Below are 26,707 nucleotides of genomic sequence, written 5' to 3'. Positions count from 1 at the left end.
CAAGCCCAAAGCCACATTCTGATGGCCTCCTGACACAGAGGGTGAGATCCGGTGCCCCCCTGCTTGTTGATGTAATACACGGCAACCTGGTTGTCTGTCTGAATTTGAATAATTTGGTGGGACAGCCGATCCCTGAAAGCCCTTAGAGCGTTCCAGACCGCTCGTAACTCCAGGAGATTGATCTGTAGACCTTGTTCCTGGAAGAACCAACTTCCTTGGGTGTGAAGTCCATCGACATGAGCTCCCCATCCCAGGAGGGACGCATTCGTCGTCAGCACTTTTTGCGGCTGAGGAATTTGGAAGGGATGTCACAGAGTCAAATTGGATCAAATTGTCCACCACTGCAGGGACTGAAGAAAACTGGTGGGCAGCTGGACTACATCCTCTAGATCCCCAGCAGCTTGGTACCACTGGGAAGCTAGGGTCCATTGAGCTGATCTCATGTGAAGACGGGCCATGGGAGTCACATGAACTGTGGAGGCCATGTGGCCGAGCAATCTCAACATCTGCCGAGCTGTGATCTGCTGAGACGCCCACACCCAGGAAACGAGGGACAGAAGATTGTCGGCCCTCGGTTCCGGAAGGTAGGCACGAGCTGTCTGAGAATCCAGCAGAGCTCCTATGAATTTGAGTTTTTGAACTTGATGAAGGCGGGACTTTGGATAATTTATCACAAACCCTAGTAGCTCCAGGAGTCGAATAGTCATCTGCATGGACTGTAGAGCTCCTGCCTTGGAGGTGTTCTTCACCAGCCAATCGTCGAGGTAAGGGAACACGTGCACTCCCAGTCTGCGTAGAGACGCCGCCACTACCACCAAGCATTTTGTGAACACTCTGGGCGCGGAGGCGAGACCAAAGGGTAGCACACAATACTAAAAGTGCCGTGTTCCCAGACGGAATCGAAGATACTGTCTGTGAGCTGGCAGTATCGGGATATGAGTGTAAGTATCCTTTAAGTCCAGAGAGCATAGCCAATCATTTTCCTGAATCATGGGAAGAAGGGTGCCCAGGGAAAGCATCCTGAACTTTTCTTGGACCAGATATTTGTTCAGGGCCCTTAGGTCTAGGATGAGACGCATCCCCCCTGTTTTCTTTTCCACAAGGAAGTACCTGGAATAGAATCCCAGCCCTTCTTGCCCCGGTGGCATGGGCTCGACCGCATTGGCGCTGAGAAGGGCGGAGAGTTCCTCTGCAAGTACCTGCTTGTGCTGGAAGCTGAAGGACTGAGCTCCCTGTGGGCAATTTGGAGGCTTTGTGACCAAAGTGAGGGAGTATCCTAGCCGGACTATTTGAAGAACCCACTGGTTGGAGGTTATGAGAGGCCACCTTTGGTGAAAAAATTTTAACCTCCCCCTGACCGGTAGATCGTCCGGCACAGACACTTTGATTGCGGCTATGCTCTGCTGGAGCCAGTCAAAAGCCTGTCCCTTGCTTTTGCTGGGGAGCTGCAGGGGCCTGTGGAGGCGCACGCTGTTGACGAGAACGAGCGCGCTGGGGTTTGGCCTGGGCAGCAGGCTGGCGAGAAAGAGGATTGTACCTACGCTTATTAGAAGAATAGGTAACAGTCCTCCTCCCCCCATAAAATGTCTACCAGTTGAGGTAGATGCTGAAGGCGTCTGGCGGGAGAATTTGTCAAAAGCGGTGTCCCGCTGGTGGAGCTGTTCTACCACCTGTTCGATCTTTTCTCCAAAAATATTATCCCCCCGGCAAGGAGAGTCCGCTATCCGCTGCTGGAGCCTATTCTCCAGGTCTGAGGCGCGCAGCCATGAGAGTCTGCGCATCACCACACCTTGAGCAGCGGCCCTGGACACGACATCAAAAGTATCATAACCCCTGGCCAGGAATTTACGACACGCCTTCAGCTGCCTGACCACCTGCTGAAAAGGCTTGGCTTGCTCAGAGGGGAGCTTGTCCACCAAGTCCGCCAACTGCCGCACATTATTCCGCATATGAATGTTCGTGTAGAGCTGGTAGGACTGAATTTTGGAAATGAGCATAGCAGAATGGTAGGCCTTCCTCCCAAAAGAATCCAAGGTTCTAGAGTCTTTGCCTGGGGGCACCGAAGCATACTCTCTAGAACTCTTGACCTTCTTAAGGGCCAGATCCACCACACCAGAGTCGTGAGGCAACTGAGTCCGCATCAACTCCGGGTCCCCATGGATCCGATACTGGGATTCGATCTTTTTGGGAATGTGGGGATTAGTTAGCGGCTTCGCCCAGTTCGCCAGCAATGTCTTCTTGAGGACATGATGCATGGGTACCGTGGATGATTCCTTAGGTGGCGAAGGATAGTCCAAAAGCTCAAACATTTCAACCCTTGGCTCATCCTCCGTAACCACAGGGAAGGAAATGGCCGTAGACATTTCCCGGACAAAGGCCGCGAAAGAAATGGCTGCTTCCTACGAGGCCTCACCATCGGTGTTGGACACCAGTTGATGAACTTCTGTCTGAAGCCGTGGCCCGCCTCGACTCCGTAGGAACATGGCCACGATGGGAGGCGTCGAGAGGAAGACTCCCGTACCGGCAGCAATGGAGCTCCCTCTATCGATGTTGTCGGGGGAGTCCACCTGGGAGGCAGCTGATGCCGTACGGGATACCTCACCATGGACGAGAGCCCAGCCGTTGCCTCAGTCGTCGGTACTGGTGGCGCAAGCACCCCCGGTACCAGAGGAGAAGGGCACAACATCTCTTCCAGGATCCCTGGAAGGATGGCCCTGAGGCTCTCGTTTAGAGTGGCTGTCGAGAGAGGCAAGGAGTCCGGTACCGGCGACAAGCTGCGAATCTGTCCAGGACGCGAAGGCGGTACCGGGCTGTCCACAGGGGAGCGCATCGACACCTCCTGAATGGAGGGTGAGCGGTCCTCCCGATGCCGATGCTTGGGTGCCGGTGGTGCCGGCGACCCAGAGCTCTCGGTACCACGTCTGGAAGGTGACCGATGACGATGCTTCTTTGCCTTCGCATGAAGCACATCACCGGTACCTCCCGGTACCGAAGAGGAGGACGTCGAATCCAAACGTCTCCTGTGGGACGGGTCCAAAAGAGGTCGATCCCGGGGGGGTCTGTACCGCAGGAGCCCTCGAGGCAGGCGGAGACTTACTCGAGGGCTCACCGCCACCAGCAGGGGAATGGACAGCCCTCACCTGCGCTCCGGAAGATGAAGCACCCTCCGACGACATCGATACCACCGATAACCTCGGTATTGAAGACGCTGGATCACCGGCAGAAGAGCTGGGTACCGCAGACGTCGACGCACCGGACGATGACCTCAGTACCGAAGACGTCGAAACACCAGATGAGGCCTGAATAACAGATTCCACTGGGCCAATCTCGCCACCTGAGTCCGCTTCTTCAAAAGAAGGCAGAGAGTACAGGCCTGTCTATTAGATTGTAAGCTCTTTGAGCAGGGACTGTCTTTCTTCTATGTTTGTGCAGCGCTGCGTACGCCTTGTAGCGCCATAGAAATGTTAAATAGTAGTAGTAGTAGTAGTAGTAGTAGGGGGCGATGCCCGGCCCCCAGACACTGAAGGCACGAAATGTGCCTATCAGTGAGGGAGATAGTCCGGCTGCACTGGGTGCACTTTTTGAAGCCGCTGGCAGGCTTCGAGGACATGGGCGGAAAAATCACGCTGGCGAAGTCAAAATTCGCGATGATGGCTAATGGCACCAAAAAATTTAGAAAAAAACCGTAAGGGTGGCGAAAAAGGCCGCGCCCAACAACGAAAGGAAACTTACGGGAAAAAAACTCAATGTAAGGGAAGTTTTTTTTTTGTTAAACTAAGAGACACACGACGGAAAAAGAGAAAAAACTGGACACTTCCGAACGGAAGAACGCGGCAAAAAGACGCGAGGGGTCTCCTTGAGGCACAGACCGACCGAAAAAACAGCAGTCCTGAGCTGCAGAAAAAAGAAGACTGACGAACATGAGCGCGTTCGGGCGGGAAGACGGTCGCGCATGCGCATGGTGCATGCTCACGCGAGGGCTAGCAAACGCTGTTGCTAGTGAAGATCTCCGATCGGAGGGGCTGCCGTGGACGTCACCCATTCGTGAGAACCAGCAGCCTGCTTGTCCTCGGAGAACACAATCTAAGTATATTATTTTCTAATCCTTCCCAAAATATACTCCTGCGAATGTCTCTCCCAAATGTGGAAACAAATGTGTACGTTGTTGAGTATAGGGCATACGTTTAAGTGAGTTGACAGAGGGTAATTTTCAAACAACTAGTTTACACAGGTAAGTAGTTATCTACACATTTTGAAACTAGTGCAGTGATCTCTGCTTGTCAATTGGGGGCTACTTTGGTGGAAAAAAAACTTAAATGTGAAATCCAAGACTGATACCAGGCATAGTGGCTGACAACTTGAGCAAGAGAAGAATCCCTTCCAATGACCCTGCAAGAGTCCAATGATATGGTTGACCAAATTGCTCAGGTGCATTAAGAGCAAATAGTCTAAAACAATGTTTACTCCCCACACTGTCTCTCCACAATCACATTCTCTATTCCTGACCCTAGCCCATCTCCCCACACACTTCCTCTCCATTATACCACTTCTCAGCTTCTCTACCCCACACATTCTCTTTCTAGATTACATACTCTCCTTCAACCCCATCCCAGTCAGTCTCAATCTCCACTGCCATTCCCAGCTGAACCTCCTCCCAGTTTTTGAATCCCCTATATCTTCCCCAGGACTTGTTTGTGATGCCACCTCTTTTTTTCAGCACCAAATGATTCTTGGCGAGTCTGAACCACAGCATACCTGAAACTCCACACGGTTCGATCACCTTCTGATTACCCATCTATCTCTTCCTGTTTCTTATCCCGTCAACTCCCACCCCTTACTTTTCATTTGAGACTGTCATTGGAATACTTTTACATTTCATTTATATATCCTGATATTGTCATCTTTTGCTCATACTGTCCTGACCTGAGGAAGGAGGTTCTCGCTTTTGAAGGCTAGTCAAAAAAATGTATTTAGTTACTCCAATAAAAAGGTAACACCTTTTTTTGTTTGTTTTATTTCTATTTATTAATACATCTAATTTAGAAGCCCTTCTTTATCTTGTCTAGCTCCTTGATTTCTCTCTATAAACTTAGAAGACAGAACTGTATCATCAAATGTATCATCTGTTACAGTTTCCTCAGCAAGATGTGAACTATCATCAATATGCAGGTAACAAGTCAGTCAACTAAGGCTGTGTGTACCTTCAATTTTACTGTCTCATTTCTCAATTTTCATTATTCAGTTTAGTGACAGACTTCTTCAGTAACAACAGTTGAAGGTTTTGTTTTAGATCAGCAGTGCAACAAACCATAGGCATTGGAATGAGGGGAGCCATGGGTGCCATGGCACCACCCCCAAATTCTCCTTCTCTCTATCTCTCCTGCTTCCCAAGACATGTTTAGTACCTTATTTTCCTCCCTTGGGGCGGCGATACTCTAACTGGAACAGCACCAAAATACACCAAGGCTAGTCTGCTCCCTCCCCCTCTGAACTTCCTGTTTTGATAGAGCCACTCCATTATTATGCAAGCTGCACTAGCTACCCATTAAAGCCAGGATTATTTTTAAATTATGCGTTTTGTCTTTCAAATATTATATGGCAATGACACTAGATTACATGCAGCCCTGAATAACTATTCCCCTATGCAATATAATATCTGGGTCTAGGGACTACCATAGACTTCATCTTCCAGATTGCAAGCGGGTGCACTATAAGTTGGTTCACTCTGCAGACTTTAGATACCAAGGTGCTAAGTGGTGGAACTCACTGTCAATGGCAATCAAGGGTCAGTCTGATTACTCAGTATTTTGCAAAAAACTGAAAACGTTCCTTTTTGAGAGGTTTTTACCTACTGGTAGAGTCTGTAAGGTTGTAACTGGCCATCAATGGTTTATTATTTAGTTATTTGTGCTGCTCTGCTCTTACTTGATATTTTGTTTATGGTACTGTAAACTTTGCCTTTTGTTTTATTTATTGTAAGCCACACTGAACTTGAGTATGTTCAGGATAAAGTGGGTATAAATGTCAAAATAAATAAATACAATTGAGCCATGCTATGTTTCCCTTTGAAAATACTGCCAACAAACGCAATCTCCACACATACTTTGCCTCTTTAGCCTGTGAGTAAAAGTATGCACGCTGTTCACAGAGGGGAAGAGTAGCCAACACAATTTTACACAGGTGAGCACTTTGATTATTGTCTTCATAGTCCTTAAGGAGACAATTTTTAAATTATGTACATAGATCCCAGTAATAATAAGAGTTACTTACTTTGGTGTTGGACTGGAAGATCAGTGGTGATTTTCATGTTCAGGTAATCAAAGTTAGGTTCACTTGAATGCTGTAAAGGCTTTTCTAAAATAAAAAAAATGGAGATACAAGTAGATTCTCAAGATCATAGTCACTCTTCCCACAAAATCTATATTACAAGCCTTAAGGAAGTTCATAGAGTATGTGAATCACAATAAGAGATAGTGAAGGTGAATGTATCATGCAGACTTATCATTGCCTAAATCTTACTAGACTAAAAGATAAACCTTTAAACATCCTTTGGACTTAACGAGGCATCAGCTCTACCCAAGTAATTTGTATTCTTTCAACTAACTTACAAGACTACTAAGCTGAAAAAAGATCAAATGTTTATAAAGTCTATTTTCTGTTTATGGGTTTCATTTTCAAAGCACATAGATTTACAAAGTAACATGTAGGGGCATTTTCAATATGACCTCTAACTCCGACTTTGGATGTTTTGCTCAAGACATCCAGAATCCGAATAGTGAATATAGCAATTTTTGAAACAGCAAAACATCTTTTTTCCACCACTCCCCCCCCCCCCCCACCCCCGAAAATGGCCATTTGCTAGATGTTTTTGTGCTCTGTGCATTTATCTATTTGGACCATTAAAAAAAAAAAGTTCAAATGAAAAACACACAAAATCAAGCCATTAGATGTAGGAGGAGTCAGCATTCTTAGTAGACTGGCCACACAGACATCCCAGGAGAGCAATGGGGCACTGCTGTGGACTTTATATAAAACTCTCAGGTACACATCTCACCATTGTTCACTTATCTTCTATGCTGAGCCCTCCAAAACCAACCACCTCCAACTGTACACTACTACAAAAGCCCATATGGTTGAAGGGTCACAGATAGGGTTACCATATGGCTCCAGAAAAAGGAGGACGAGTTGAGCCAGCCGGTTTTACTTCCATTGCTTTCAATGGAAGTAATTGAGCCAGCCGGGTTTTACTTCCATTGCTTTGCAATGGAAGTAAAACCCGGCTGGCTCAATCCGTCCTCCTTTTTCTGGAGCCATATGGTAACCCTAGTCACAGATATGTGGGTACAGTAGGTTTCTGGTGGAGGGCTCACACAAGTGTAAACAGGTAGAGTGGGATATGGGCCTGAGTCATCCTCTCTACAGTGCACTGCACCCATCACTACACTACTCCAGGGACCTGTTTCCTGCTCTAATAGAACTGGCTATAACATCTGAAGCTGTCATAGAGGCTGGTATGTGCTATTGTTATTTACATCTTTGGGGGGGTGGGAGGGGGTTCAGTTACCACTGGGGGAGAAAGGGAGGGGTCATCCTTGATTCCCTCCAGTGGTCATCTGGTCATTTAGGGTACTTTTTTGTGCCTTATTCGTTCTAAGTTGTAACACTAGACATTTTCGTTTTGTTCCATTATGGCTGTAAAATATTCAAGTGTTAGGAACACCCTAAGTCCGCCCTAATCCCGTCCCCAACATGTTCCTGACATGCTCCGTTGTGATTTGGACGTACTGTAGATGAATTGCATTGTTAAACGTCTGCAAAATAGGTTTCAAAAATACCGATTCAGACGTTTTGAGATGAAATTCGTTCAAATGCTGCTTTATAACACTTTTTGGTCGTTTTTCTCTTTTGAAAATGAACCTCATAGAGGGGCATTTTCGAACTGGGACGCCCATCTCTAAGGGCGCCCATCTCCGAGGATGGCGCCACGAAGGGGCGGAGCCAACCGTATTATCGAACGAGATGGGTGTCCATCTTTCATTTCGAGAATACGGTTGGGGACGCCCAAATCTGAACATTTAGGTCAACATTAGAGATGGGTGCCATCGGTTTTCGGCCATAATAGAAACTGATGGCGCCCATCTCAAAAATGAACCATACCAAGGCATTTGGTAGTGGGAGGGGCCAGGATTCGTAGTGCACTGGTCCCCTTCACATGCCAGGGCACCCACCGGGCACCCTAGGGGCACTACAGTGGAGTTTGCAAATTGATCCCAGGTACATAGCTCCCTTACCTTGGGTGCTGAGCCCCCCAACCCCCCCCAAAACTCACTCCCCGCAACTATACACCACTACCATAGACCTAAGGGGTGAAGGGGGGCACCTAGATGTGGGTACAGTGGATTTTGGGTGGGTTTTGAAGGGCTCCCATTTTTCATCACAAGTGTAACAGGTAGGGGGGGGGGGGGTGGGCCTGGGTCCGCCTGCCTGAAGTCCACTGCACCCACTAAAACTGCTCCAGGGACCTGTATACTGCTTCAATGGACCTGAGTATGACATTTGAGGCTGGCACAGAGGCTGGCAAAAAAAAGTTTTTAAAATGGTTTTTTTGAGGGTGGGAGGGGGTTAGTGACCACTGGGGGAGTCAGGGGAGGTGATCCCCGATTCCCTCCGGTGGTCATCTGGTCAGTTCGGGCACATTTTGGGGACTTGGACCTGAAAAAACAGGGACTAAATAAAGCGGACCAAATTCTCGCCAGGGACGCCCTTCTTTTTTCCATTATCGGCCGAGGGTGCCCATCTCTTAACCACGCCCCGGCACGCCTTCGCTACCCTTCTGACACACCCCCGGGAATTTCGGCCGTCCCGGCGACGGAAAGTATTTGGGGACGCCCAAAATCGGCTTTCGATTATGCCGATTCTGGCGCCCCTGAGAAAAGGCCCATCTCCCGATTTGCGTCGGAAGATGGGCGCCCTTCTCTTTCGAAAATGAGCTGGATAGTGACCCATGAAACTCTGTAAGTCTAAGTGCTTTGAAAATGAGCCCCTATGTAACTTTGTACATCTAAGTGCTTTGAAAATACACCTCTATGTAACTTTGTAAGTCTATGTGCTTTGAAAATGAGCACCATAGTATAACAAGACTTTCACATTTGACCATAAAGATTGATTTATCTTATTCTCATTGGATAAGCAAAGGTGTCATCATTCTGAGGGTGCCAATTCAGATCTGCCCTTCCAGAGCCCAGAGGAGCATAGAAAGCTATCTAGACAGTCTCCAGTGCTCCTTTCCAAACACCCCTAGTTCCTTCCCCCTCAGTTCATTCCATTGCTTAAACAATTTCAATCTTGAAGGGAGATGGGAAGTTTTGTGTGGCTGATTTATCCCACTGTCCAAATGTCCAAACAGAACACCTGTTGCAGGTAAGTAACATTGATTTATGGTATTCAACAGAGAAATGGGTGTTATATGTGATGTTGTGTGAAAGCTCATAAACTGAGGTTTAAATAGAGAGCCGGCCAAACAATAGGCAAAGCTTAGCAGTTGCCTAGGGCAGCAGTTTCTGAGGGGCACCAAGAAGCAACTACTATCAAAGCAAAATAATAGGTCCTGACAACCATAAAAACTCAAACAAAAGGTAGTACTTTTACCAGAAGGGAGGATGAGCACTTTTCTGATAACCTGTTTAGCCAGATTATCCTGGAAGGGGTGGTATTGCGGTAATCATGATTACTGGGGAGGGGGGGGGGGGGGGCAAAACACCTAAAAGTTAATTGAGGAGATGCAAGGCTGAAGATTTGCTTATGGTGTGAAGCTGGGGAAAATCTCTGACAACTGTCAAAATACCTTTAATTGGATATCCTTTGGTGGCTCTCAAAAAATGATGCTCTCGACAAGAGACAACTTTCACTTTTTAAATTAAACTTGGCAAGATGAATTTAAGCAAAACAGTTGCACGATTTCTGAATTAATGTCATACCTTGCATTAAATCTTTAATTGTCTTCAAAGGTTCACCTCCCTTCTCTGGTTCCTCTAGTTGTGTGTCCTACAAAAAAAAAAGAGCATTTGAAGCATTAGCAAGAAACTCTAGAATAAACCATTTTGCCAAAACCTGGGAATTATATTAAGCGGATTACTATTGATGTACAACGATCCCACACTTAATGCCCCAGAGGCAGTAGCGTGTGCGACCATGCTGAAAACCCAATTTTGAATCCAAGACCCAACTCCACACTTTGGGTAATTCAAATACAACTGGAAGAAAATGGAGCAAAAGAGAACTACCAGGTCAGAAAAAAGAATCATAACTGAGAACTTTCTTGTTTAGTTTATCCTGAGATACACAATTACGTGTCATGAATGAGCCTTTCTGGACCAGTGTATTCAATAGTCCACTGCTCCCATTGCCAGTGACTGAAGATTTTTTAGTTCAGTGGAATGGATTCTAAAAACGTATTCTGGATGTCTTAGCCCCCCTTAAAATTAAGCCTCAACTCACTCGCAGAGTGTCTCCCTGGTTTGACCAATCCCTTCTCTCTCTCAAGAGACACTGTAGAAAGCTTTAGAAAGCTTGAAAGGCAGTGGTCCAAAAGTAGATCAGACGTTAATAGACTGTTTTGGAAAAGAGCTGTTAGGGATTACAAAGATAAAATTCGGAAGGCTAAGATGAGGTATTTCGCTGAAGATTGGGAGCATTAATTTAAATATCCACAAACTCTATCAGTTGGTGCACAGTCTTTTCCACCAAAGAGGCCACAGTTGCTAATGTGATTATGCCTACAGCGCAACAGCTGGCTTTCCACTTTGAGCAACTATTTATTTATTGCATTTGTATCCCACATTTTCCCACCTCTTTGCATGCTCAATGTGGCTTACAATATATCATGGATAGTGGAAATGAGAAGGGAGTAGACATTTGGTGTTACAGAAGGATTTTGGGTTGCATGGTAATGGAATACATGATAGTAAAAAAACAGAAGGCATTAATTTACATTCAGGGTATATGTGGGAGTTTCACATGACTTGGTCTTTGTGATAAATCTTGTCGAAGAGATGGGTCTTTAGTAGTTTCCGGAAGTTGGTCAATTCATAGACCGCTTTCAGGTTACGTGGCAGTGCATTCCAGAACTGTGCGCTCATATAGGAAAAAGTTGATACGTGCATTAATTTGTACTTTAGACCTTTACAGTTGGGGAAATGAAGATTAAGGAATGTGCGAGAAGATTTTTTGGCATTCCTGAATGGTAGGTCTATCTGTTCTGACGTATAGGCTGGAGCATCGCCATGGATGATCTTATGTACTAGGGTACATACTTTGAACGTGATATGTTCTTTGAGTGGGAGCCAGTGTAGCTTCTCTCATAGGGGTTTTGCACTCTCGTATTTTGATTTTCCAAATATGAGTCTGGCTGCCGTGTTCTGGGCTGTTTGGAGTTTTTTGAGTATTTGCTCTTTGCAGCCAGAGTAGAGTGAGTTGCAGTAATCTAGATGACTGAGTACTAATGACTGTACCAGATTACGGAAGACGGTCCTCGGGAAGAATGGTCTTACTCTTTTTAATTTCCACATTGATTGGAACATCTTTTTGGTTGTGCTTTTCGCGTGATTCTCAAGTGTTAGGTGCCGATCAATGGTAACTCCAAGAATTTTTAAGGTCTCCGAGATGGGTAGGTTTAATTTTGGTGTGTTGATGGTGGTGAATTTGCTCGTGTTATGTTGAGAGGTAAGTACTAGGCATTGGGTTTTTTCTGCGCTGAGTTTTAACTGAAAGGCATCTGCCCAGGAGTGCATGATGTGTAGACTTTGGTTGATGTCATTGGAAATTTCTTTTAGGTCTTGATTGAATGGGATGTAGATCGTTACATCATCGGCGTAAATGTATGGGTTGAGGTTTTGGTTAGATAGTAGTTTGGCTAGAGGTGTCATCATTAGGTTGAATATAGTTGGTGAAAGGGGCAATCCCTGTGGAACTCCACATTCAGGAGTCCATGCGGCTGATGTAATCGAATTTGAAGTCACTTGATATGAGCGCGTGGTTAGGAATCCTTTAAACCAATTAAGAACATTGCCTCCGATGCCGAAGTATTCGAGGATGTATAGTAGGATTCCATGATCAACCATGTCGAAGGCGCTTGGCATGTCGAATTGTAGAAGTAATATATTCTTGCCGGTTGCAATCGTTTGTTTGAATTTCGTCATGAGCGTAACTAATACTGTTTCAGTACTGTGATTAGAACAAAATCCTGATTGGGAGTCATGTAGTATTGAGAATTTGTTTAGATAGTCTGTGAGTTGTTTGGTTACCATTCCTTCTGTTATTTTGGTTATTAAGAGAATGGATGCAACTGGTCTATAGTTGGTTAATTCACTCGCATTTTTCTTTGCATCTTTGGGTATGGGGGTGAGTAGAATGTTTCCTTTCTCCTTTGGGAAGAGTCCATTTTGTAGCATAAAATTCACGTGTTTCATTAGATCTGTTATGAAGTGTTGGGGGGCCGATTTCATAAGGTTATTTGGGCATATATCTAGTTTGCAATGAGATTTGGCGAATCTTTTAAGCGTTTGGGAGATGAGATCTTCTGATAATATCTCAAATTCATTCCAAATCCTATCTGCTGGGTATACTCCAGGGTCTGGGTCTAGGCAGTCTAGGAGTGCAGCGTATTCGATGGGGCTGGCAGGTATTTTGAGTCGCAGTTGTACTATTTTCTCTTTGAAGTATTTCGCGAGGTTTTCAGTCCCTGGTGTGTCTTTGCTGTTGTTCGTGACTGGTGTGGTGTCTAGTAGTTTATTCACGAGTTGGAAAAGTTTGTGTGTGTCCTTGTAATTTGGTCCAATTTCAGTTTTGTAGTATAGTCTTTTGGTTTGTCTTATGTTGTATTTATATTTTCTTCGGATTTGTTTCCATTCATTGAATGTGGGGTCATCTTTCTTTTTATTCCATGCACGTTCTAATTTCCTAACTTGTGTTTTGAGTTGTTTCAGTTCTTCATTGAACCACGGTATTGAGTTCTTTCTGTGTGAGGTTCTAGTTTGAATTGGGGCGATGTTGTCTAATATTGTTCTGCATCTATCGTCCCAGTCTAGGAGGAATTTGGTTGAGTCTGCCTTTGTTGTCCATTCGTTGTGGTAGATCTGTTGCCAGAATAATACCGGGTCTATTTTCCTCTCGTGGTGTAGGTTTTTCGTTCTTGTTTTTTGATTGTGGTTTTCGTTCGCCATTGGAGGGAGATGTATGCTTGGTAGTGATCTGATCACGGTGTGGGTGTCCATTTTGTATCTGTTAGTATAAGGTTTAAGTCTGGATCGAATTTATATGCAATTATGTCTAGTGAATGTCCTTTGGTGTGTGTTGGTTGTACATTTGGTGTGTAAAGATCCCATAGTTGTAGGAATTCTTTGCATTCTTGGGTGTTTGTTGAGGTAAGGTCTTCCAAGTGCAGGTTAATGTCGCCTATTATGATGAGGTTTGAAGTAGAGATGCATGTGTTCGAGATGAAGTCCATGAGGTGTGATTGAGTGTCTTGCCATTTGCCTGGCGGTCTATAGAGTAGGATAGCGTTAAGGTGTTCCTGCAGGTTTGGGTGGTTGATTCTTATCGATGCAATTTCAAGTTGAGGTAGGATGGATTCAGCTGTGGTTGTGATAGTGAACTCGGATTTGTATATTATGGCTAAGCCACCTCCTCTTTTCCCGTTCCTTGTCCAGTGGGTAATTTTGTATCCTGGTGGGCATAAGTCTAGGATTATGGGATCTTTAAGGTCATGGATCCAGCTTTCAGTGATGAATAGGAGGTCAAGATTGTCTGTGGTGATCCAGCCTGTTATAATCTCTGTTTTGTATACTACTGACCTAGCGTTTGTATATCCCAGTTGGATTGGATGGTACGGTTTGATCCGGGCAGTGGATGTGTTGTTGATCTTTATTAGTTGTCTATTTTCTTGGTATTTGGTTTTGTTGTTTCCTTTTTTCCCTTTCTGTTGGTTATATCCGAATGTATTTGTTTTTCCTTTCAGTTGGTTGTTATTCTTTTGATCTGGTGAGTTGTATATGGGTTGTCTGTAGGGTTTATTTATTGTGGGTAAATTGTCGTTTAGGTTGGGGGTGGTCCAAGCGTGGTAGATTAGGGGGAGGAAGTATATTATCATGAATAGTTTTTTGGTATTCATGTTGGCTGTAGTTCGTGTGCAACTTGAACAGTAAGCAATGCGGTGTACCCAGTACGTTATAAGCAGTACAGTATGAATAGTTCAGTATAAGCAGTACCACTTAAACAATAGGCAATATGCGGTATAGGCAGCACAGTGTAAGCAGTGCAGTATAAGCAGTTTGACTTAAATAGTAAGCCATGCACAATATAAACAGTATCCGCAGTACAGCGCAGTACCACTTAAGCAATAGGCAGTATAGTATATGCGGTACGGTATAGGCAGTACAGTGTAAGCACTGCAGTATGGGCAGTGCCTCATAAACAAAGAGTACAGTCTAAGCAGCACAATGTAATCAGTTCAGTTTAAACAGTGAGCAGTGCAGTATACACGTTACAATGTAAACAGTAGTTAGTGCATAATTGAAGTTCTTTAAAGCAGTATAAGGTAGAACAGGTCTGGTAAACCTAGATGGATGTGGGGTTTTTTTTTTCTGTTCAGCTGATCAAACAGAGCTGTATTAGAAAAAGTCAGGCACTTTATAATTTTATAACTTACTCCTGGACAATGGGACTCTCCGGCTCCTGAGTGTATCAGTCTTTCGATCGCTGTTGATGTTTGGTTGGTTGTCGGGCTGGGGTCTTCACTAGCGCTGAACAGTCGTGTATGGTTTAGGGCAACATCGCCCGAACTCAGGCTGCTCTGGTCTTTGCGTCGTTCGTGACTCCGCAGCGGTATTACTGGTCCTGACGTAGTCGACCCTGGTCTCTGGTTCCCTATGTGCCTCCAGTTGATCTCCACTGGCTGTCCTGCTAGTCCTCAGGTCCTCGGGTCTGGCGCCGTGCACTCACCGGCTGCAAGGCTGTTCGAATACAGCGGCCCTCGCCGGGTCCCTGGGAAGGCGCATGGTTCCCGTCCCAGTCAGTCAACTCCCCTCCCAGTTGGCGGGCCCAGCGCCTCGGATCAGCGTCTGGTCAGAAGAGTTTTAATCCGCTCGCCGTGACCCTCCGATCCCACTCGTCTCACTCGGCCGTTCGCCCCACGTGGCTTGGCAGCTACTAGTGGCCTGTATCTGGGGTTTAATGGGGTGGCCGCCCGAAGTCGCAGAGACCGACTACGGCTCACCCTTGTGTTCTCCTCGTTGTTAGAGACCTGGACCGCCTTCACATTTGCAGCCTCGAGGGCTGAACCAGCTTGGGAGCGGTCCAGGAGCCTCTCACAAACTGGAGATGTTCCCGGGTTTGTTTCGGGGTAGCTGCACGAAGCCGCAAAATGTGGCTACGGCTCACCCCCCGTCAGCGCCCTACCTCTGGACGCATGGCACTCTCTCCGGTTCACAGCCTCAGCATCCTGAACCGTCTGGGAGCCGTCTGGGAGTGACCAGGTGCGGGAGCTCTGTGTTAAGGCTCCTATCTGTCGGCCATCTTGGTATAGGGAAGTTCTTCAGTCTCCTGGCATCAATGTTGCTCTTCCTGTGTCACAGGCCAATCATTGGGCTGGTATGTCTGCCGACAGATTTTGGCCTTCTTTTCAGTTGCCCTCCTCTGATACAGTTAAATTCTTCCTTTCAAGCATTCCTCATCCCATTCTATCCTTGATGCCTGTCCAAATAATCTTCTGAAGAATGCCCCTAGCTTATTCATTGAACTTCTCTGGGAACATATATCTTTCTTGTTTACTCAAGGCCCCATTTGAGAGGGTTCTATAATTTTAACCCCTATTGCTAAAACTTCCTCAGGCTCATTGAGTGAAGTTGCCAACAACAGGCCAGTTGCTTCCATTCCCTTATTGGTCAAGGTGATGGAAGGAATTGTAGCAGCCCAGCTCTCTGACTACCTTTCCAGCTTTTGTCTCCTGCATGTGTCACAGTCTGACTTCAGGCCGTGTTATAGTACTGAGACTGTTTTAACCACTTTAGTTTTTGCCTTCAGGGAAGAAATTTGTTTACGCAACAACGTCCTGGTTATGCAATTTGATGTCAAGTGCCTTTGATGTGGTGGATCTTGATCTTTTATTAAATTTACTGGACCAATTTGAGATTTGTGAGAAAGTCTTGTCCTGGTTTCATGGCTTCCTGAAATCTAGTTCTTACAGAGTAAAATTTCAGGTGCATTATCATCACCTTGGTCTCCAAATTGTGGTGTGCTGCATAGGCTCACCCCTATCTCCAATATTATTTAATATCATGATGGCTCCGCTAGGGGGGGAGCCTTAAGTCAATGGGTTTGCATCCTTTTATCTACGCAGATGATGTCACTATTTACATCCCTTTTCAAGGTGACATCCAGGGAATTCTATATAGGATTAAAAATGGCCTTGATTTAATGGAATCCTAGGCCTCTAAATTAAGGCTAAAATTAAATTGGAAGAAGACTACATTTTTGGTAATAACTAATCTGTTTGACCATGATCCCTGCAGCAATGTTAGCATTGACTGTATTTCTTATCCTTTGGAGTCCACTCTACAAATTTTAGGGGTTGTTGTTGATCAGCATGTAACCTTTAAATCTCAGGTGTCCTTGGTGATTACTAAATATTCTAAATTATTTTGGAAGCTGAAGTGTATTAGGCCCTTTTGTTTCAATTGATATTTTCAGATTACTTGTCCAATCTCCCGTCTTAACCCAATTTGATTACTGTAATTCTATCTATGCAGAGTGTAAAGAATGAAGGAAACTGCAAACTGTCCAGAATACTGCGGCTAGACTTGTTATGCATGTACCACGCTTTGAGAGGGCTACTCCTTTGCTGATACATTTGCATTGGCTTCCCATTAGGGCCAGGATTGTATTCAAACTCTGTGCTCTCATATTTCAGAGTTTGTATGGTATTGCCCCTGACTATATGTTGCCCCTTGTTACTTTGCCTTCTCGCAATTCAATCTTTGGTGCAAGAGACTACCTACGTCTTAATTTTCCTACCTGTAAGAAAGTAGTTTATAAATCTATATATTCAGCTACTTTTTCATACCTATGTACTAAATGGTGGAATTCCTTGCCAAAAAATATAAGATCCCAACATGATTACTTGGTTTTTTGTACGTTTTTGAAATCTTTCTTTTCAAAATATTTCTGTCAATTGATCCTGATGACTAATCTCCCCCCTTTCATTCATTCAAACAATTTTGATTAAGACAAACTTGAAAGTTACAGGCCAGTATCCAACATCCCATTTCTAGGGAAACTCATAAACAAACAGCCTGTGTTCAACTTAATGAATGGCTAGAAAAGAGTAACTGGCTAGATTCATGTCAATCTGGATTCAGACCTGGTTATGGAACAGAAACGGTCCTCGTATCCCTGCTAGATGATCGTCACAGAAACCGAGACAAGGGATTTGCCTCGACGTTAGTACTGCTAGATTTCTCAGCAGCTTTTGACACTGTGGATCATGATATCTTGCTAGCACGACTGACAGAAGCAGGTATCAATGGAACAGTACTTGCCTGGTTCAGATCCTATCTATCAGACAGGCAACAATCCATAATGATTGGCAGCAACTCATCACCACCATGGACACTGACTGCGAGGTACCACAAGGATCGATACTGTCACCTATTCTGTTCAATATCTACCTCAAGCCACTAGCTGAGCTGACTCGGTCAATGGACACTCAGTTCTACATCTATGCGGATGATGTGCAGCTAGCTACTCATACCCACTGAACCTGACTTACCTACAGCCTTGAATAAACTGATCACTTCTCTAACATCAATTCAAGAATGGGCTAAACACAACAAACTTTGCCTGAACCCAAGTAAAACCGAGCTTCTCTGGGTCCCTAACACAAGTGGATACATACCTGACATCAAAATCCCTTTTGGGAAGTATGAACTCCCCCTCAAATCACAAGTCAGGAACCTTGGAATACAGTTAGATTCAACACTTACTCTGATTCCCCAAATCCAAGCAACCTTCAAGAGCTGCTTCTACTATCTGCAGCAGCTACACTGTCTCTCTCCTTACATCGAGAAGGTAAATCTTATCCCAGTTGTGCGTGCCATGGTAACATCAAGACTGGATTACTGCAATGCACTATACAATGGTCTGACTACAAAGGGCCTGCACCAGCTCCAGTTGATTCAGAATGCAGCAGCAAGACTCATAGAAGGTTGCAAGCGACGTGACCACATCACACCATTTTTGCAAAAACTTCATTGGCTACCAGTACAATACAGGGCTAAATTTAAAACTCTATGTCTGATCTTCAAGGCCCTGAAAGGAAATGGCCCCGAGTATCTGAAGAATACAATGATCCTCCACACACCGCCAAGGACACTAAGGTCCTCCCAAGGACTTTCACTAACTACACCCTCTCCAAAAGACATTACACAATGTGATACCCGCAAGCGAGCCTTCTCCGGAGTAGCCCCCACACTCTGGAATGCATTGCCTGAAAGGCTCTGCTTAACACAATACCTCTACTTCAGGAAGCAGGTGAAAGCTTGGCTCTTCAACCAAGCCTTTAATGGAAGAAGTAACTAACTTGTTAGTCTCACTCACACACACAAGGATTGACTCGGGCTGCACATACTGCAGCGGAACATGTTTATCCACTCCTACCCTAGCTGAGATAATATTTAACCATCTCTCTGATCTCATGTGCAACTTTCTTCAAATCAATCACCTTACTTTCTAATTCTTCCTACTTTCTTACTCATCTATATGTTACAACTTTGCCTTACCACTCACTATCAATTATAATGTTCTTGTACATATTGTGTTGTCATTGCAAGCAATATACCATAGAAACTATCAAACACATCACTCCAATATAGTGTCACACTGGGGATTCAGATCTGAAGGATAAAATATATTAAATTTAAAAAAATAGCCTCAGTATAACAGGGAGCCTGACTTTTATGCTCCACTGTACAAAATAACATCACAGGCTTCCACCACCTTCCGAAAAAAAAAACACAGAGAAAAACTCCCAGAATATTTCAAAAATTCTAAAGAAGTGGGAGAAAAGTCTGTGTTTGAAAAACAGAAGGGAGGGTAACACAATTTAACACAATACAGATCCAAATACCCACAACACTAGATCTCACTATGAATATAAATCACCCAAATAGACACTAATTAGCAATCCCTCACTAGACTAAAATCCTCATTCAAACAGAGAAGCCTTCCTGCAAGTAAAGAAAACTCAAAATAGAGCAAAAACTCTTATAACATTGCTTGAATTGCTTAAACTTCCATCCTTACTAATGAATGGTTTCTAATTCTGACAAAAAGTAAACTTTACTTAGCTCAGAACATTCAAATTGTCATAGCAGAAGTGCAGCCTCATAGGATTTTCACAGTCTGTGGGGTTTCTCCAAAATTAAAGTGTCCAATTTATATTATCCTTCTGGCAAAAAATATCCAATTTCCTTGTTTCTCGACAGTAGGAAATCCTGTTTCGCAATCTTCATCAGGAGAAATACATAGCAGTGCATAAAAACTGCTTTACAAATTATCCATAGGCTGCACTTCTGCTATGACAATTTGGATGTTCTGAGCTAAGTAAAGTTTACTTTTCTCCCACTTCTTTAGAATTTTTGAAATATTCTGGGAGTTTTTCTCTGTGTTTTTTTTCGGAAGGTGGTGGAAGCCTGTGATGTTATTTTGTACAGTGGAGATAAAAGTCAGGCTCCCTGTTATACTGAGGCTATTTTTTTAAATTTAATATATTTTATCCTTCAGATCTGAATCCCCAATGTGACACTATATTGGAGTGATGTGTTTGATAGTTTCTTTGTTATAACTACACACTCGTGCAGGTTGTTTATTTGTGAGAAGCAATATACCATGCCATACTTTGTATTGTTGTTTGACCTAAATTTGCTGATTTGGGCGTCCCCGACTGTATTATCGAAAAGAAAGATGGATGCCCATCTTGTTTCGATAATACGGGTTTCCTTGCCCCTTCGTGGAGTCGTCCTGCGAGGATGGCCTCAGGAAAACCTGGGCGCCCCGTTCGATTATGCCCCTCCACGCCATACTTTGTATTGTTATTTGAATATTTTTACTGCTCTAATTGCCTACTGCTCATGTTTGATCTATTCTTACTGTACACTGCCTTGAGTGAATTCCTTCAAAAAGGCGGTAAATAAATCCTAATAAATAAATAAATTCAATTCTCTCCATTATTCTTTATTATTGAATTCTTTATATATTTACGATTCTTTCCTTATTGATAAGTGTGGGTTTATTTATTTTGTTTCATATTTTGTAATGACTTCTTTTTAGCTTGTTAGCCACATTGAAAATGTGGGGTATAAATGTCATAAATATATAAGGGTCCTGCTTACTAAGCCACGCTATAGGCATGCTAACATTTTTAGCGCACGCTAACACTAGAGACACCCATAAAAATATATGAGTGTCTCTAGCATTAGCGCGCACTAAATTTTACCGCACGCTAAAAATGCTAGCACGCCTTAGGTAAATAAATAAATAAATAAATATAAAAAGGGGATGTTGATGTGTGAAGATCAAGAAAATGAAATTAAAATTTTAACTTCATAATGCGCAGTTTCCTAAATTTTGGAAACCATATACAAGTATAAGTATCATGACATTCCACACTGTAAATTGTAATTGTTTGTAGTAATGTAATAAATTTATTTATTTAAAAGCATTTATCACCCACTGAGCCAAGAAAAAGTTCTTGCTCTCAGAAAGTTACAAATTACATATTTATTTATTTATTTACCACCCTTTTGAAGGAATTCACTCAGGGCGGTGTACAGTAAGCATAAATCAAACATGAGCAATAGACAATTACAGCAGTAAAAATATTCAAATAACAATACAAAGTATGGCGTGGAGGGGCATAATCGAACGGGGCGCCCAAGTTTTCCTGGGGCCATCCTCGCAGGACGACTCCACGAAGGGGCAAGGAAACCCGTATTATCGAAACAAGATGGGCATCCATCTTTCTTTTCGATAATACAGTCGGGGACGCCCAAATCAGCAAATTTAGGTCAACCTCAGAGATGGTCGTCCCCAGGACTTGGTCATTTCTGATTTTTGGCAATAATGGAAAGCGAGGACGCCCATCTCAGAAATGACCAAATCCAAGCCATTTGGTCATGGGAGGAGCCAGCATTCGTAGTGGACTGGTCCCACTAACTGAATGGAAAAAGCCCTTCCCTTACTGATCCCTTAGCGATTCGGAAAGAAAGGGCATGCATGAAGGAAATCGCATGCAAATGAGCTGCTCGCAGTTAGCTCATTTGCAAACGATTTCCTTCCTAAGGAGGAAAAGCCAGTGCAGAGCAGCCAAGCGTTATGCATGGCTGCTCTGTGCATCTCAAAGACGGCTTCATACATGCAGACAAGCTGCGTGTATAATAGCAGTCTACAACCTTAGAAAAACACAAGTCCAGGTGAAAACGTCCAAGAGCTTGTCAGGGATGTCTTTTTTTTTTTTAAGAGTATGGGTGAAGGACATCCTTCGCTATGCCTTCGTCCTTGCAACAGCAGTTGAGGACGTCCTTCCTATGCTTCCGTCCCTGCGACGGCAGCCGAGGATGTCCAAAATGTGGATGTTTCCATGAGAAGGATGTCCATGCCTTTGCTATGCCTCTGACACCCCCTTTATTTATTTGGATTTTGGATCACAAGTAACAGTAGTGGGTTTTGAACCAGCCACCTCTGGATTGCAAGACCAGTGCTCTAACCACTAGGCCACTCCTCCATACCACTACACTCTTGAAATTTGGCCATTCCTGTGGGGGGGGGGGGGGGGCAGTTGAGGCCATCAGAAATGTTTGAAAGAAGGACTCCATGCCTTCGTAATGCCTCCGCTGACACACACATACCCCCCCCCCCAGGGACCTGCATACTGCCCCCCCTCACAGGGATGGCCAAATTTCAAGGGAGTGGACTGAAGTGGCGGAGTGGCCTAGTGGTTAGAGCACTGGTCTTGCAATCCAGAGGTGGCTGGTTCAAATCCCACTGCTGCTACTTGTGAGCCAAAATCCAAATAAATAAAGGGGGTGTCAGAGGCACAGCAAAGGCATGGATGTCCTTCTCACAGAAACATCCACATTTTGGACATCCTCAACTGCCGTCGCAGGGATGGAGGCATAGGAAGGACGTCTTTCACCCATACTCTAAAAAAAAAGACAAAGGTTTTTAAAGTTGTTTTCTTCGGGGTGGGAGGTGGTTAGTGACTACAGGGGAATCAGAGGAGGTCATCCCCAATTCCCTCCGGTGGTCATCTGGTCATTTAGGGCACATTTTTGTGGCTTGGTCGTAAAAAAAAAAGGACCAAGTCAGCCAAGTTTTCGTCATGGATGCCCTTCTTTTTTCCATTATCACTTGAGGACGCCCAACTGTTAGGCACGCCCCAGTCCCGCCTTCGCTATGCCTCCGACACACCCCAGGGAACTTTGGTCGTCCCCGCGACGGGAAGCAGTTGAGGACGCCCAAAATTGGCTTTCGATTATGCCGATTTGGGCGACCCTGAGAGAAGGACGCCCATCTCCCGATTTGTATCGAAAGATGGGCGCCCTTCTCTTTCGAAAATAAGCCTGATAGTATACTACTTACAATGTCAACACAATAAGTAATAAAACATTTTAATTGACAGTGTAGGGTATAAGCAAAGATGGAACATATAGATAGGTAAGAGAGTAAGAGGAGTTAGGAAATAAAGTGACTAAATTAAAGAAAGTAACACATGAGGTCAGAGAGATGGTTAATATATAGATAGGTAAGAGAGTAAGAGGAGTTAGAAAGTAAGGTGACTAATTTAAAGAAATGTGCACATGAGGTCAGAGAGATGGGAAAATTAGGTTCTTAGCTTGGTAATTTTTTTTCCTTTAGTCACAGCAGATGAATCCATTAACTGATGGGTTGTATCCGCCTACCAGCAGGTGGAGATAGAGAACACTGAAAAGCCACAGTGACCCTGGACATCTAGCTCCTCCTGCCTCCAGTATATGAAACGTCCAAAGCAGAGTAAATAAGAAAGGTAAAACATCGTAAACTTTCCTCACAGTGAACAAACGCCCCAGAACCGGAGCACTAACCAAACAAAGGAGGGACGATCTCAACCTCCTGCAATAGAACAGTATGTAGAAACTCTGAAACTGGTCTTCAACTCCTCCCGACGAGGTACAATATCTGCATAAAAGATCTGAACAAAAAACAAAACCAGACAGGGAGGGATCATGGATTCATCTGCTGTGACTAAAGGAAAGAAAACTACCAAGGTAAGAACTTAATTTTCCCTTCCTTGTCATCAGCAGCAGATGAATCCATTAACTGATGGGATGTACAAAAGCACTCCCTACATGGGGTGGGAACAGGCAACTCCGCGAGCAAGCACCTGCGCCCCAAAATGCGCGCCCTGCTTTGCTGCCACATCCAGCCTGTAATGCTGTACAAACGAGAGCTGAGAAGCCCAAGTAGCCGCACGACAGATCTCTTGAAGAGAAAGGACACCCGTTTCATCCCAAGAGGAGGAAATCGCTCTCGTGGAATGCGCTTTAAACGCTTCAGGCGGAGCCCATCCTGAAAGCAGATATGCAGAAAAAATGACTTCCCTGAGCCAGCGGGCTATAGTGGCCTTAGATGCCGTACCCCCACGGCGAGGACCTGTCAACAACACAAAAAGATGATCAGAAGTCCTGAAGTCATTTGACAACTGTAGATACTGCAGACATCCAAACGATGCAATTGCCTAAAGGAATCCGGAAAGTCCTCCCTAGAAAAGGAAGGTAGAAAAATGGGCTGGTTCAGGTGAAATGCTGAAACCACCTTAGGCAGAAAGGAAGGCACTGTACGTACCGTTACCCTGGACTCAGAACTGTAGAAAAGGGTCCAGACAGGAAAGTGCCTGAAGCTCAGATACGCGTCTAGCCGATGTCATGGCCACCAAAAAGACTGTCTTGAGAGTCACATCCTTCTCAGAAGCTCACTTAAGCAAGCGGCTCGAAAGGCGAACGCTGAAGAGCCTTCAACACCAGCCCCAGGTTCCAGGCCGGACATGGCGACCGCACAGGAGGACGGAGCCGAAGCGCCCCTCTGAGAAATCAAGCAATGTCCGGCTGAGCAGCAAGGGACAAGCCAGAGACTTTCCCTCGGAAGCATGCCAACGCTGCCACTTGAACCCGAAGGGAGTTGTAAGCCATGCCTTTTTGTAAGCTGTCCTGCAAAAAGGCCAGAAACTGCGCAACTGTAGCCTGCATTGGTGTGATCGCCTTTGAAACACACCACGCCTCAAACTTGCACCAGATCCGAGCATAAGCTGCGGAGGTAGACCGCTTGCAGGCCTGCAAGAGAGTGGAAATGACGTTATTAGAGTAGCCCTTGTCTTTCAATTGTGCCCTCTCAAGAGCCAGGCCATAAGACCAAATTGGCAGGGATCCTCCATAGACACCGGACCCTGAACCAGTAGGTTCGGCACCAGAGGCAAAGGAAGTGGAGCAGCATCTGACGGAGATCCACGTACCACGGACGCCTTGGCCAATCCGAAGCGATGAGAATCACCAATCCTCGGTGCAGTCAAATCCTTAGTAGGACTCGCCCTATCAAGGGCCAAGGAGGGAGCACATACAGGACAGCCAGTGCATCCAACCCCGCTGAGCGAGGATCTTTCCTTCTGCTAAAAAAGCGAGGTACTTTGGCGTTTGAACTTGATGCCATTGTGCCATTAGATCCAATCCAGGAGTCCCCCATTTGGCACAAATCTGAAGAAAAACTTCTTCTGCCAGTTCTCATTCTGCCGGGTCGATTTGATGTCTGCTGAGGAAATTGGCTTGCACGTTGTTCTGACCTGCTATGTGAGCTGCGGACAGCAGAGGCAAGTGGAGCTCGGGCCAGACGATTGATGTAGGCCACCGCTGTCGTGTTGTCTCACAGAACTTGGACAGGAAGTCCCTTCAGAGTCTTGTGGAAGGCCACAAGAGCCTGGAATATCGCTCTCAGTTCCAAGCGATTGAAAGACCACCCCGCTTCCATGGGCGTCCACTGACCCTGTGCATAGCTGCCCTGGCAATGAGCTCCCCAGCCCGAAAGGCTGGCATCCGTTATCACCATGTTATGATTGTGGTCAGAACCCCTTCTCAAACTTACCTTTTTCCTGGGGGTCAGCTTCTTAGCTGGCTTCTGTTTCTTTTGCCTGTCCTTTCCGAGCTAGCTCTCTCTCTCTATGCTGGCAGCTTCCAGCAGCATGACTCTAATTGTTTCACTTTACTACAGCTGTGTGTGTGGACTGAGTTAGCTCTACCTCTCTTTGGGTGTACTGGCTTCAAGTGCTTCACGGTGCTGCATTGGTGTGGGTTGGGCCTCTCTGGGTTTCAGTGTGCTGTCTGCCTGGGTCTAGGGAGTGTGACATCATCAGGGAGGGCCTTGATAAGGAAGTGGTGTTCTTCCCTTCAGGGCCTTTGCAACATTTGCTTTAGGTAGGGTGGTGCAGTGTGCACTTCTGACTTTGTGTCTAATTTCCCTGCTTGCTTTTGCTAAAGGTCCAGGTTAGTGTTAGTGCAGTGTGCACTTGTGACTGTGTTTAGCTTTCCTGCTTTTCCCTTGTGGTTCCCCCGCTTTTCCCTCTTGGTGCTTTGGAAGCATTGCTGTGTGTAGGGCTTTGGAAGCTCTGTTGCTGATAGAAGTACTTCAGGTTTTGGTGTTGTTAGGAACACTGCAGATTTGGCTGTTAGAAATACTTCTGGTGTTTGTGCTGTTGGGAGCATTGCACCTTTGCTAGTTTTTGTGTTTTTTTCTTCCTTGTTTTTCCCTTGTGGCTCCCCGGTGTCCCTTTTAGTGCTAAGAGCACTTCTGGTTGTTTGGTGCATAGGAGCACCTTAGTTAGTTTAGAGTTGTAGAGCACTGCTTGTAGCTTGGTGCTTACTAGCACCTGTGTTAGCTTTGTGTTTAGTTCCCTGCTCTGTTAGTTAGGGCTTAGGAAGTCCCTTTGTTGAGCAGGGCTTAGGAGCTCCTGTTAGTTTAGGGCTTAGGAAGTCCCTTTGTTGTGCAGGGCTTAGGAGCACCCCTGGTAGGATAGGGCTTAGGTTTGTCAGTTTAAGATTTAGGAGCACTTCAGTTAGTTGAGTACCTGGAGCACTCCTGCTTCAGCTTGTTCTAGTCCTGGTCCCTGTGTCATCCGGTATCCGGTATCACCTAATCACATTCACACTTCAGCACCCCCCCCCCCTCAATCTCGCCCCACACTAACTACTACGTCCAGAAATCTCCAGGCTGTTGACCCCCCCCACCTTATCCACTTGTATCTCTGACCTCCTCCCTTCCATCTTGTCCTCCAAATCTGTTGACAAAGCTGTCTCCATTTACAATGCCACTCTCTCCTCTGCTCTTGACACCCTTGCGCCGCCCATCTCCCGTCCCACAAGGCGTACCAATCCCCAGCCATGGCTGACCCCTTGCACCCGATACCTTCGCTCCTGCGCCCGTTCGGCTGAACGCCACTGGAGGAAATCTCGCGCCCATAATGACTTCATTCATTTCAAATTCATGCTATCCTCCTTCCAATCCTCCCTATTCCTCGCTAAACAGGACTACTACACCCAATTGACTAATTCCCTCAGCTCTAACCCTCGTCGTCTCT

The 26,707-nt window shown here is 45.2% G+C and overlaps 1 protein-coding gene across 1 annotated transcript in view; it reads right to left on the bottom strand.

Annotated features, from left to right (window-relative positions):
* AGBL2 (ATP/GTP binding protein like 2) overlaps nucleotides 1–26,707 on the bottom strand; it is a 262,082-nt gene that overhangs the window by 32,404 nt on the left and 202,971 nt on the right. Inside the window, exons 15-16 of the mRNA XM_030199493.1 lie at nucleotides 9,978–10,044; nucleotides 6,271–6,354 (exon numbers count right to left, since the gene is read on the bottom strand). Coding sequence (XP_030055353.1) covers nucleotides 6,271–6,354; nucleotides 9,978–10,044 — 151 coding nt within the window. The remainder of the gene's footprint in view (nucleotides 1–6,270; nucleotides 6,355–9,977; nucleotides 10,045–26,707) is intronic.

The sequence above is a fragment of the Microcaecilia unicolor genome, chromosome 4 (assembly GCF_901765095.1).
Source record: "Microcaecilia unicolor chromosome 4, aMicUni1.1, whole genome shotgun sequence".
In the NCBI taxonomy this organism is placed as follows: Eukaryota; Metazoa; Chordata; class Amphibia; order Gymnophiona; family Siphonopidae; genus Microcaecilia; species Microcaecilia unicolor.
Note: the sequence above shows the minus strand (reverse complement) of the source record. Positions and strands in the feature narration are given on the sequence as shown.